This window comes from Aulostomus chinensis, chromosome 23 (genome assembly GCF_037954235.1).
Source record: "Aulostomus chinensis isolate RoL2024-O1b breed Wild chromosome 23, RoL_Achi_v1.0, whole genome shotgun sequence".
NCBI lineage: Eukaryota > Metazoa > Chordata > Actinopteri > Syngnathiformes > Aulostomidae > Aulostomus > Aulostomus chinensis.
In genome coordinates, this window is record NC_141342.1 from 3,045,373 (window position 1) to 3,058,525 (window position 13,153).

At 42.6% G+C, this 13,153-nt stretch overlaps 1 protein-coding gene across 8 annotated transcripts in view; it reads left to right on the plus strand.

Annotated features, from left to right (window-relative positions):
- The window catches only part of shisa6b (shisa family member 6b), an 83,113-nt gene that overhangs the window by 43,252 nt on the left and 26,708 nt on the right, over positions 1 to 13,153 (plus strand). For 2 of the 8 annotated variants that reach the window (XM_086194952.1, XM_086194957.1), the window contains exons 5-6: positions 356 to 379; positions 12,324 to 12,362. The exons of 4 other annotated variants lie outside the window; for them this stretch is intronic. In XM_086194952.1, the coding sequence (XP_086051078.1) occupies positions 356 to 379; positions 12,324 to 12,362 (63 nt within the window). The remainder of the gene's footprint in view (positions 1 to 355; positions 380 to 12,323; positions 12,363 to 13,153) is intronic. 2 more of the 8 variants (XM_086194953.1, XM_086194954.1) reach the window with 1 other exon arrangement.

Genomic DNA, 13,153 nt, shown 5'->3' on the forward strand with positions numbered 1-13,153 from the left:
TCAATATTCAAATCTGTCTCACTGATATCTGCAGCAAATTGTGCCCACCTTGTCAAGTGCTGTTGGCTTTTGTGCTGCAGGCTGTGTGACAGCGTCGCTATTAAAGCAGGATCTCCTGTCAGTCACATCCAAGAAAATGACCTGCCTTTGAGAGATTTTAAAATTTTAATGTTAGGGGGGAATCGATTTTAAAACTTACTAGTATATTAACTGAAAAATCACCGAAAACGAAACAAAAGGGGAGCGAATCTGTGTAGAAACCCCAGAGGGCATGAAAGGTCACCACCATTTTCCCCAGTGCAGAAAGGACTGGTTAATATTCATCTTTTTGTCTTTTTATTCCTCATTCAACCAGGAGGCCAGAGGAGACGGAATAACAGTAAGTTTCAATGAATATGTCAGAGCTTTAATTCAACTCTCCTCTCTGTCTTTTGTCGCAACACATTTCCATTCATGAAGCCAATCCTCCATAGTCATGACACTGCATACTTATGTTTCCTTTGTAAAACTCCTGCAAAATGGTAATTAAATTGCAACAGTGGGCTCCTGTCCTATACAGACTTAAAGAAGCTTTTATCTTTGCAAATGACTGACAGTTGATTGAAAACCCAGTATTTCTTTTTTTTTTCTGTCAAGGCAGTCCACCCACACATTCGGCTTTTGTGCACACCATTGTTATGTCTCCATTGTTAATGAGTTTAGAATTAACGGGCTGTAATGAGTGCCGACCAGAGCCCCTGCTGAGCCTGATTGTATTGCTGAATGAGGAGCTGCAGCGGTAATGTATGGACGGATGCGAACACTGTGTGCAGGCGTCTGTGTCTGTTGCTCGCTCACAGGGAAAATACGAGCGCTGGCAGGACTGGGAGGGCTGTTTTCAGGACGGTCACGCCTTGACGCTCGTTGCCTGACATCAGGTGTCATTCTGTGGCCATTCATCTGCTGTAGGGGAATTGGTTTTTACTGGGTTCTTCTATATCAGGTAGACATCACCTCCTCAAGCTGTGGTCTGGGGGCATTCAAGTGGCTTTTATCACACTATTTCTAATTAAGTTTGTTTATTTACCTCCAAACACACATTTTACAGCATGGCCACTTCTCAAGTTTTTATTAAAATTGAAGCAGTTCGTGTTCAATTCAGAACCATTGAATGGGTTCGTACTCAGCTACCAATGATTAAAATACTGTATGCAAACATTTAGAAGGAAAAAAAAGGTTGCAGTTTTTCTGAAGCAACAGAGGTCTGTATGTCTGTGTCCGGATCACACAGAAGCACATAAACTGGAGAGACCTGGGTTGAGCCCTGAAGAGTCAAAGCTGAGTTGCAAGCCTTTGATCGTTTTGTCTGTCAAGTCGGAAATCGATGAATTTGGGACTTATGCCACGTTTTGAAACCCACATTTACCAACCATCATTATATATTGCAGCTAAATAAATGAGCACAACAGGAAGTGATATATAAAAACACAGCGTACTCAGAAGGGACCCGCCAGAAGCGTTGACTGCCTGTGTGTCACATTCACAGATTCCCCCTCACCATCTCAGGGGCCGGAGGGTTTTGTTTCGAATACCTTGAAAGTGCTTGAAATGTTCTTGAATTGTACCCTTGAAAGGTTGTACAAATCCTGAGCACTGATAATAGTATGCGCACGCACGCACGCTCTCTCCCTCTCTCTCTCTCATTTTAAAAGTCCATCTAGTTCACCCAGCAGTCACCCATCGATCACTGTTTCTACAATCAAATTAAACAAATATCAATCAGCAAGATGAAGCAAACAGGATGATATTTCTTTAAATTCAATTAAAACTTTTGGGATGTAAATGTCCGTTCTTATAACATCAGTAGCATGAAAGAGGATGGATGGCCACTACATGCTGTTTGTAATGGACACAAACTGCTGCAGATAAGCAAAAATGTATCTGCACTTCAAATGTTGAAGATGTAAATGTTTGTGTATTAGAAAGTACCAGAATGAAATAGTTAGATTGTGGAATTTAAAGCCAAGTCAAAGTACTTTGGTCCGTTTCTAACTGAAATGCTGGCACCATGATTGGGATGGACAGTTGCATCCACTCTCTAACTGTGACAACCTGGGATGAGAACGACACTTTGAAGCTGAGGGGAGCAGCGGAGTCACTGATAATTCTCACCTTACACACTATCACACATTGTTAAAAATGTTGATTATGGCTGTGAACATGTTACATTAAGTAGAAAAGCTGTAGCTTTTCAGGAAATACACTCGTTGTCCATAATTTTTAGAGCCAGACAAGCTGATAGATACCCTTCCCTCCTCTCTGGTGCATACGGGGCTTCAGACTCCCACCACACGGCTGACTGCGGCTTTGCTTATCTGCAACAAACACTTGCAATGGGGCAGAAGAGAAAGTCAACAGTCTTGCACAGCAAATGCTAAGTGCAACCCTTGTTCTGTTAATGCAGACAAACATCGTTGTGCAGAAACGTGTATTTCGCAGGTTTTGAGATGTCTTTCTCACCTGCCCTACAGCTGCAAAGCTACCTAGCAGTCAGCCATCCGGTGGGGGTCTTGAGCACCTTAACGCACAGAGAGGGTATCTATCTTCTTGTCGCTCTAAAAATAGTATTCAAGGAACATATTTTCAAAAAAAACAAAAACACCTGCCATGTTCCCTTTAGTAAAAATAGAGATACCTAGGTAGCATGTGGGCTACTCCTGCTCAAGTAAAGTTCTTTTAAAATTCTACATGAGAGAAATATTTAACATGCCCTGTCATAAGTAAAAGTACACATTCCAAGTAATACGTTGGTTGGGAGTCCTTGAACCAATGGCCTGTAAAAGTCATGTTTCATCATATGTGTTCCAGTTGTGATGCTCTGATTATGTCAGCAGGCTGTCAAGTATCATCATCCTATTAAAGTTTTCTGTGCAACATCTTCCACTTCAAAGGAAGTCAAAGTAGAAAGTCAAAGTGGAAAGTCCCCTAAAACATAAAGTCAAGTATCAATACTGCTACAGTTTACTTACTGTAGGTATAGTCCTTGACTAAAAGTTACTTTCCACTGTTGCCAATGCTCCAAATGTCAAGTTTGTCCCCTGCTCGTGCTGAATAACTGGAGGCAGAGGTCAGTATTCCCTGTTGACAACATCCATAACAGGTCATGAGAGGTTAGCTGCGTCTCTGTGTGTGGAATGAAATGAGTACAAGGAGCAGTCCAGTAGAATTTGGGGCTTCTTCCACCCGTCCCACTCCTCCTCTTCTTCTTCTTCTTCTTCTTCTTCTTCTTCTTCTTCTTCTTCTCTTCCCCTCTGTCCCGCAGCATCATTCTCTATAATGAGCTTGTGCACAGGAGATGAGATATGATTCTTGGAATTAAAACAGCATTTTCTACTTTGATCATGCAGCAGTGTGTGAAGCGCTGAAATAAGACTCTCCCCTTCTTTATCGAATCTTTGCTCTCACTCTCCCTCTCATAATCTTCCCCTTGCTCACCCCGTTCTATATGAGCTTGGGGGATTGCTATATGCGATGAAGAGTTAATGAAGAAAGCACTTTTTTTCCGTAAAAAAGGAGAAAAAAAAACTCTGGCAACTTTTTACTCTGCTTTTGTTAATCGCGTCACGATCGGCTTTCATGCTTTACAATCCCAACCCCTGAACTTGTTACGCATAAATATTTAACATAGTTACTTCCAAGCGGCTGAGAATACATCTTCAACAATAGCTTAAGCCGTTGCACAAATGATTCAATACAGATTTTGCTCCTGAATTTGGCTTGAAGGGCGTCAGTATCCCTCCATGAAACAATTCCAACGTCATCCACATTTATTTGTCTTCATTACACACCATCTTATTTTCACAGGAAAAACAGCCGTCTCGCTCTCTCTCTCTCTCTCTCTCTCTCTCCCTAACCCATACATGCACGCACACACACACACACACACACACACACACACACACACTCATAAGCAGCCTTGTCTTCACAAACTGCAAGTGAGATGCAACATTGTCAAAAAGCCATTTAAGATGCTATCATCTAATATGGAGGCTGACGTGGGCTGATGCTGGCAGCGTGGTTATGTAAGCAGCTTTCTCAGGGACTGATAGCAATCCAATAAACCCAGCAGGGGAGCCGTGGTGTGTGTGTGTGTGTGTGTGTGTGTGTGTGTATGTGAGTGAGTGAGTGAGTGTTGGGGATGTGAAACAAATCACGCTACATAATATTGCACCCAGTGTTTTGCCACAGGTACAGAAAGATTCTCTCCTTCGTGCCAATTGGTTTGTTAATATGCTAATGCAATGTGATTAGAGGAGCACGCAACCGAGCGCGGCTTCGCTCAGTGAGGTGTTGATTGAAGGAAATCAACAAGCAGGGTGGCAGGTGAGGAAGAAATGCACATTTTGTAAATCAACACTTTGAGATATTTATTGTAATTACAAGACAAGGCAAGGCTAGACATTTTTATATCTTATCACATTAAGGTTTCTGGTCTCTGTAATCATCCCCTCTCAGTTGTCTTCTCTTCCGTAGCCACTCAGCTGAACTGTGTGGGTATTATTCAGAGTTACAGTCTTTTTTAGGACAAGACTCCCTTGTGGTAGCTTTGACTTTTTTTTTTTTGCAGAGGCACAGCAGTAGAACTCTTTCTGTTATAAGCCCTTTGCATACACGTGTGCTGGCTTGGAACAACTCAGTTCCTCTCAGTACATTGGCCCAGTAAAACTGGTATTTGCATCTCACTAACGAAAAGGCTACATGCTTAATGGAACAAACCAACATTAGGGGAAATGCACCTATTTAGCACCGTCCCCAGTAGCAGGCAAGAAGATAGATTCCATCCTCTCCTTTTTGCCGCATGAGGGAGACCCACAGACGAGACCAGCTGACTGCCAGTTTGCTTTGCAATTGTAAGGTTGCTGGTTTGATCCCCCCTCCCCCTGAGACCACGTTAAAGTGTTCTCTAGAAGGATTCTGATGAGCAGGTTGGCACTTTGCAAGGCAGTGTCTATTTTGAGTGTACAAATAGGGCAACATTATAAAGCTGTAAAGGTGGAAAAACACAAGATAAATTGGGTCCATTTACCATCTAATACAGCTAAATTCCCAATAAAGTTATTCTCATTGACATATTTTCTCTGATTTATTGTCAACAGGATGAGAAGGAAATATCAACTGCAACCTGCCCTATAAGCTCCACATATTCATCTGCAGTCACAGCTTCCAGCTGCTGCACTGCTGAAGCTCTGATTGTAGAACCCTGACATCTCCAGACACAAAATTCAAAGACAACACTTTAGCTGTGGTTTTGATGATTGTGATGATTCAGACAGAAAGTTAAGAGGTGATGGAATTCATTTGATCTCGCACCCTCCATCTGGGTAACGCACCACAAAGGCAACTGCGCGATACCTTCTGTCGCCTGCCATCTCGACTCCTGCACCCGTCGGGGGGTTCTGGGGTGCGGTGCGTTTAGATACCTTGTTGGTAATTTTTATAGCTTGTGTAGCTGGTTTTGCTCTGAGCTTGTAACACTGTTAACATGGTTGGTAAGGAGTTTCTGCAGTCACCAAGTCACTGAGACAAAAACCTGCAGTGGAGATGACTGCCACGACAGCCATACACACTCAGTTTGGCTCACTTTCACACCTTTAATCCGTTTGACTTCCTGATTCAAATTGCAATTGATAAAGTTGTGTTTCCGATTTAGTCCAATTCACAGGGAACAAATTCAAGATGACCAAATAAGTGAAACACATTCTCTGGGGAGCAGAGCCAGTTCTGTGCTAAAAGAAGTCAGAAAATATACTATATGAAAATTAGTGCCTTAAAAAAACCCAGTAAGTTTAAATAAGCTCAGCCTATCCCAGCAGCTTTCGGGCGTAAGGGCCAACACATAGAGACAGACAACCATTCACACTCACATTCATACCTACAAGCCAATTTAGAGTATCAATCAGCCTCATCCCCAATTGATGTCTTTGGACTGTGGGAGGCAAGGCAAGGCAAGGCAAGGCAATTTTATTTGTAGAGCCTGTTTTCACCACCAGTTTGTCTCAAAGGGCTTCACATGGCATCATAACAACATCCTCTGTCCTTAGACCCTCACATCGACTGAGGAAAAACTCCATAGAAAACCCTTTGAACAGGGAAAAATCTGAGAAACCTCAGGGTGAGCAACAGAGGAGGGATCCCTCACCAGGACGGACAGATGTGCAGGAGATGTTGTTACAGACAAGAAAAGAGTTTACAATACAAAATGTGGGAAACACGGAAATGTTAATAACAGCTGAAGAAGGAAGCTTCTGGAAGGGGAGGCAGGGAGAGCAAGCCAGCTTGATGGGGGACTGGATGGTAGACTGGTTCATGGGAGGGGAGCGTGGGCTGGTGTAACAGTAGGGAATAAGAGGGGGGGGGGCGATGCAGGCGGCGGTTGGGGCTCTGGTGGATCTGTGGAAACACAGAGAGACTGAGAGACACCAAGGCCAAACTACAAAGTGCAACAAGTAATGGTAATGACAGTTCCAAAAATGTGCGGGGAGGAGAGGAGGAGAGAGGGGGAGAGAGGAGAGGAGGGGAGAGGAGAGGAGAGGAGGGAAGTGCTCCATGTAACCTGATGTGTCCCCCAGCAGTCTAAGCCTGTAGCAGCATAGCTATCAATGGTTCAGAGCTACCTGAACCAGTCCTAACTGAAGGCTCTGTCATAGAGGAAGGTCTTAAGCCTGGACTTAAACGTAGTTAAAGTGTCTGCCTCTCTGACCCATGGAGAGATGCTGGTTCCACAGTAAAGGAGCCCGGTAACTAAAGTTACAGGCAGGAAGCTGGAGTACCAGAGAGAACCCACACAGACACAGGGAGAACATGGAGACTCATACAGAAAGATCCCGTGCCCGAGCCAGGACTCGAACCTGGAACCTTCTTGCTGTGAGAAAAAAAGCCCTTTAGCATTATTGCTACATACGTCACAGCATGGCAGCAACTCTTGGAGTCAGATCTCTCATTTTGCACTGAAATTTACTTTACTGTCCATTAACTCACAACTGGTAAATACATTTTAAGCAAAAGTACATGTACTTTCAGTCATTGGAGACTTTCTGCATTGCTGGGTGGTGCTTAGTTCAATTGTTCCCAGCGTGATAGCCAAAAACAAACAATCTTATCTCCCACCAAACAGTATAATAAAGTAAGTTTCAAGTATTTAGTTAAGAAGTCAAACTTGATTGTTTGGCTGCCGTCTCACCAGATGATGATGTTGAACTAGATTTGGTTTTCAGCGCACTATAAGAGAAATGCTAGTGAGTGATGCTAGAACACAGCAGTTTTGACCTTTTTGTTATCGTGTCTGTCTTTCACTTTGTGATTCTGAAAGGTTTTCGCTGCAGTTCACAGCAGAGCCAAACACAAGAAAAATGCAGTTTCCCTTTTCTTTGTAGCAGAAATTCCAATACTTGATAGTTTTAACAGTGCTGTTATTAAGGTCTGGTTGGTTTAGGCGTGCAAGGTAGTTGGTTGGTCTTAGGAAAAAAATCATGTTTTAGATTGAAATGAAAACTAACGAATCACCTGAAATGCCCTTTCGTCTAACTAACCCCTAATTTTGTTGCTCAAAACACTGAAAAGAAACACAGACCAGGTTTGTTTCTCTTTGTCCGGGTCCGTAGTCTGTGGAGACTTAATGACATAAAGTAACATGAAAAAAATCATCCAGCTAAATCAACCTCTTCTACATGTAGCACTTTGCTGAATAATCTAGCAAAAAAAAACAAACTCTAGTTCAGTCCTTGTGTGAGTGTGGAATGGGTGAGTTTGTTCAACTGAATGCACCAGCTGCTATCGCTCGGCACTACTGTGGGGGAGCCCAAAACTGGCCATTTATATATCAGTGTGCTTGGGTCTTGATAAAGAAGGCATCTTTTAGACCAAACAATGCACTTGAGCGTTTGCAAATGGACATTTTTGGGCAGTTAAGCTGTTGTTAGCCGTCAGTTGTGATTAGCTTCAAGCTAAATACGCTTGGCTAGATCATTGTGTGCTCTGGAGTCACTAGGAAATGATGCAGGAGGGACAAAACATCTTTGTGTCTCAGGACACCTATTTATGAGTACTCGAAAGGCAAAAGAACTCTTTTTAGGTGAGGTATTGTTTGAAGAAGTCAGCCTGTTATTCGTAGTTTTGATGAGACTAGGCTACAGTATCATGATACATTTGAAAACTCCTGCTGATATGTCCAGGCCAGTCGGGTGGCAGGAAATGCCTCAGTAGAATAAGTGATGTTGGGCAGAAAATCTGAACAAACGTTGTTAAGCTCTGATGGTGGGCATGCTGGCAGCAGCACTGGGCGGGAGGTCTCCTCCTCAATGTAATGACTAGTGGTGCTGCACCAGACAGCTGGGATTTCTGCCTGCACAGCCAACACGCTGACTATAAGCCGCTGTAGCTGCACTTGATGGTTAAAAAGTCCAATTAAAGAGCACAAACAGAACTGTTTACTGCTAAACTACAGACTGAACTTGTTGATCCCCCCCTGTCAAACCTTTAGATTTATCCCCACTTTCTCTGCATCACCAGAACATTGTGCATCAACATAACTGACAGCTTTACATGGCGTCGGTGTGAAATAATAGGATTGTTTGCTTGTGCAGCACCGAAGGTAAATCTTCCCGAAGCATTCTTCAACATAACAAGTTGACTAAAACGCTGCATGAGTCAGGGGTGGTGTAACTAATGCTCCAGCATCTAGGTTTCTTGTCACATTTTGATTTGAAATAACCAAGCTGGAATATTCAAGTCAGTAAAAATATCTACGGAAGTCAGAAAATGGATCAGTCGTCGTCTCCCAGCTCATGTGGCAGGCTCACGGGAAGATGAATGTACACCCAACGAAGCTGAGCTCACTCTTGCCACCATTCCTTCATCCTCACCCGAAGCACTCCACAGCTATCAATACGTCAACCTTGAATTACATGTTTGATTAATATATCAAGCCTATTGATTGATTATTGACTGAATCACTCTCAAGGTCACCAAGGTTCACGTCAGTGCTCTGTCCTGTTCCCCGGAGGTGCAATGAGAGAAGACCTGCTTCATGAACTCAAAATGAGCATAATAAATAGAGGAGGGGTGATTGAGAGCCGCTGATCAATACGCAATTATGAAATCTCTTTGCTGCCGATGTTTAAACGAAATCATTTAGTCAAATTGGAATTTAATTTCACATTTAAGCTTGCATGACACATAGCAAAGCTGGAATAAAGAATCATCTTGATTGCGTTTAGCCCTTTGATGCGCTGTGAATCAAGGCTTCCTATGAGGAAGCTACAACCTCATGATTTATTTAAAATACAAGCTGCTGGAAGCTGCCCCAGAATCCTGCCCAACTTACTGCTCAGCTTGGATCGCTCACAGATTTTAAGGTCACTTACATTTAAAAAAGTCGACATTTTATTGTATGGTACTTTTACGAAGCAAGTTTTTAAAAAATGCTTCACGCATGAACAAAAAAGGTTAATAAAGCGACATAACTGACGCGAATAAACATATTTTTGAGAATTATCTCCCAAACACGTTGTACATCCATCTGTGTGAAGAAGTGTGTATGCAAACTAATAGCAGCTGCATACAGTTTTCGATGAAATGCCCCCCTAGTGAAATTCTATTGCACCGTTGGTCCAGTACAATAGTGTTGTGGGTTGCTGGGGGTCGGCTGGGAGCAGTGCTGGAGGCAGCGGCAGGAAGCAAAGACCTGCAGCATATGTGGTCCACGCAAAAGAAAATGACTTCAAGGCTCGTTTGATTAGAACGTCTTCTAATGCGATCAGCTGACGAGGCTCCGCTGAGCTCTCGTTCGGCAGAGTGCGCAGTGGGCGGGGCTTGAGTTGTTACGCCGGTGCAAAGATTCATGGGAATGTCAATGTTGTTCAGTTATTGCTGTTGATAATTGCTTTGTTCCGACATTTGCTGTTGAGGAGGATAAGTGTGTATATATGGTCAAGAAATTTGAGTAACTTCATGTTAGGGTTGTGCCTTTGAAGGGGTGGGTCAGTGACATCACTAGGTGAACAGTGGCTGTTACCATGACTATCGTTGGACAGCACGTGGTTACGTTGCAGGTAATGAGTACTGACAATTAATATCCAGATGTTAAAATACACGGATATGAAATACTTACACCTTTTCCTCACCGTCACTTCAGTATTTTGTTCAGATGTAACAGCATTCATGAAGAGTACTGATCTCAAGCTCCTCCTACAGGCACATCTGTCACCGTGGCAGAGAGACACCCTACCAAGGCAGCTCATAGCCGACGTGCCTGTGCAACTATGACCAAATGTCCTCTGTTGGTATCAGAGCACTAATTTCTGATTATGAGCACAAACCACTCTCAAACAGAAACAGGGTACACAAGGCAGCCATCGCGTGAATGCAAACACAGAGTTAAAGTATATCTCAGGCTGCGGCAGCAAACCCAGAGTGGCATAAATTTCCATGTATTTTATTGAATCTGCATGTTTTTGTCCCTGTAACAGGAAAAAAGTAAAGGATTATGTTGGTTGTATCATACTGGGTCACCTTTATACATTTTCATTTCTTTTGTAAGATGGATCTCTATTTCTTTTTATTGTTGCAAATTTCATATGGCTGTCATTTTGGATTATTGATTTGTACACATGCTTTAAAGATTTGTGTGCTATGATGTTCTAGAATGAGTGGGGAGGGCTGCTTGTGTTCAGCCACACTCTAGCATTCATTCATTGGCACGACGAATATCTTCATGTTCACTGTTGAGCTCCTTTTATTTTCTTTTTAAGGAACAAATAAATGCACATTTCTATTTTTTTTAAACTAAAACTGTAATTTGATATTTTGCAAATATAACATATATGTGTGTGTATGTGTGCAAAAGAATGAATGAAAGGAATGCAAACAAAGGGAAATAGAAGCTGCATCAGAGCCATTTTGATTCATTCTGAGAGGATATGTGGCTGTGGCTTTGAAGGCTGGTGTCAAGCCTGCCGCGATCTGATGAGGTCGAGTGGGCCCACGCCTGATTCCAGCAGGCTGTGGGGTTTCTGAGATCTAACAAGACAGGGATTGCCCCTTTAGCATCTGCATTTAATGGGCCTAACCCAATGTCAAGAAGAAAGATCATCTTTTCAAGATCTAAGGAGATTAGGGGGGCCCTGCAGTAGACATAGGCCTGGTTTCGACAAGTGGTGACATTTTATAGATCTAACGAGATCGGGCATGTCCCCGACTCAAATGGGCAGGAATATTAAATATTAAAATGGAGATGTTAGCTTACATCGCTTGTGTGCTCGAACCTATTTTGATAGTATTATTATTAGGTTCTTGGTTGTCTTGATGCTTTAGAAGAACTATTCTGAGCCAAGAATACAGAGAGGAAAACAGTGCAGCACAATTCGGGTCCACAGTCCCTCAGTTTGCTAGTGCTTATTTCGTGTGTACTGTAGTACTTTTAATGCTGTTTGACTATTTCCCTCATTGGGAATTTCATGTGAACCTCCTGCTGTTACCAGCTCCCTCAAATAGCTCATATGATATCCGTGCTCATCAGCACCTCCGTCGACTCTCAACGCTCCAACCCCGTGTCATTAATAAACTCCAAACTATGAAGGTTCATTTGGTCAGTGGGATTAAGGTCAACACCAGTGCGCATATCATTCAGAGCCACAGCTTCCCCTTCTGTGTGGGAGGCAGCGGCGATGTGAAGGTGTTGGTAAATCGATAGTGATGGATCAAAGTGCAGCGCGGCCGGAGCCCTGCAGTGTCGGGAACAACAGCGTTTTTAACACCTCCTCCCTTCATCTCATTATCGTCATCTCCTCTCAGTCTACCCCACCTCTTGTCTTTGTCTTAAAATTTCAGCCCCTTTCTGTCTTCTCTAAGCTTGAAGGTGTATGCGCGCGTGTGTGTGTGTGTGTGTGTGTGCATCCGTCTGAGAGAGAGAGAAAGAAAGGTGACTTGATGCCTTGTGTCATGGTGTCAGGTGGCATCAGCCAGTAGTTGATGGGAAGATGAAATGTAACACAATCGATATCCGAGAACTAAAATTGTTCTTATTTCCAGCGGCCCTCTACACTTTGTGTTCACGCATCAATGTTGTCATGTGTATATAAAAAAAAAAAAAAAATTCTGATATTCTGTCTCATGTTAATGTACAACAAATGTCTATTTTCACAAAAGAAAAGATCCAATGTATCCACATTTATGCTTTTCAGACAAATTACAGTAACTGCTGCTTGTTCAATGTGACTGTCTGTTATATTTATGCTTCCTCACCAGCAGGACATTGTAATAAATAACCACTTGGTTGTGTTTTATAGGAGAAAAACATTGGCCGGTCCGCTCCCAGAGTCACCATGGTAGGGATGGCTGTTCTTTGTTAAAGGGTCAAAGTTGCCTCTAATCACTTGTGTAGTTCCTGTTGATGGCTAATGGTGACAATGTGAACCTGATCAGTGTTTGGAGGCAGCTTATACCTGGAGTGTAATCGTATGTAGTGCGTTGACCCTTATCTAGATACCTAACCTCTGTATTTTTCCCCTGACATTAAGCTCTCCTGTCTGTGTGATGAGTAGGCTACATGTGTTCTACTTTTAGGGTTGTAACAGTACATACATCCTACAGTCCCAAACAGATCACTACAAACTGAATGGCACTTCCAGGTCAAAGAACATGGCATTGTAAATGTCGAACATGCTTAGGTTAGACAGAAGCTTAGCACCTTCTGGTGGATGTCACCACTTGCCCCTCCACATATGTTTGTTAAGAGGTGGCATTACATTAATTACTCGAGTAAAAGTATGTGTCGTGTAAAAAAAAAACGAGAGGTAGAAGTATTGATTCAACCTATTTACTCAAGTAAAAAGTAAAAGTAAAGAAGGCTCTGAAATGTACTCAAAAGCGTAAAATAGAAAATGCATTGCTTTTGTCCTGCTCCACCTGAAGTATATGCTGCTTCACTTTGATCAACAAGGAAGGAGGAGACGGTAAAGATGTTTAAATTAAAATGTACCATTTTCAGACAAGTAATATTCAGATACCTAAAAATTCCACTGAAGGACAGGAACAAATCTCTGCTTTTGTTCATCTTTATGAGGTTAAAAAGGAATGGCCCTCATTAATCTCGAAAGTGCAGATTTAGAGAAACAAA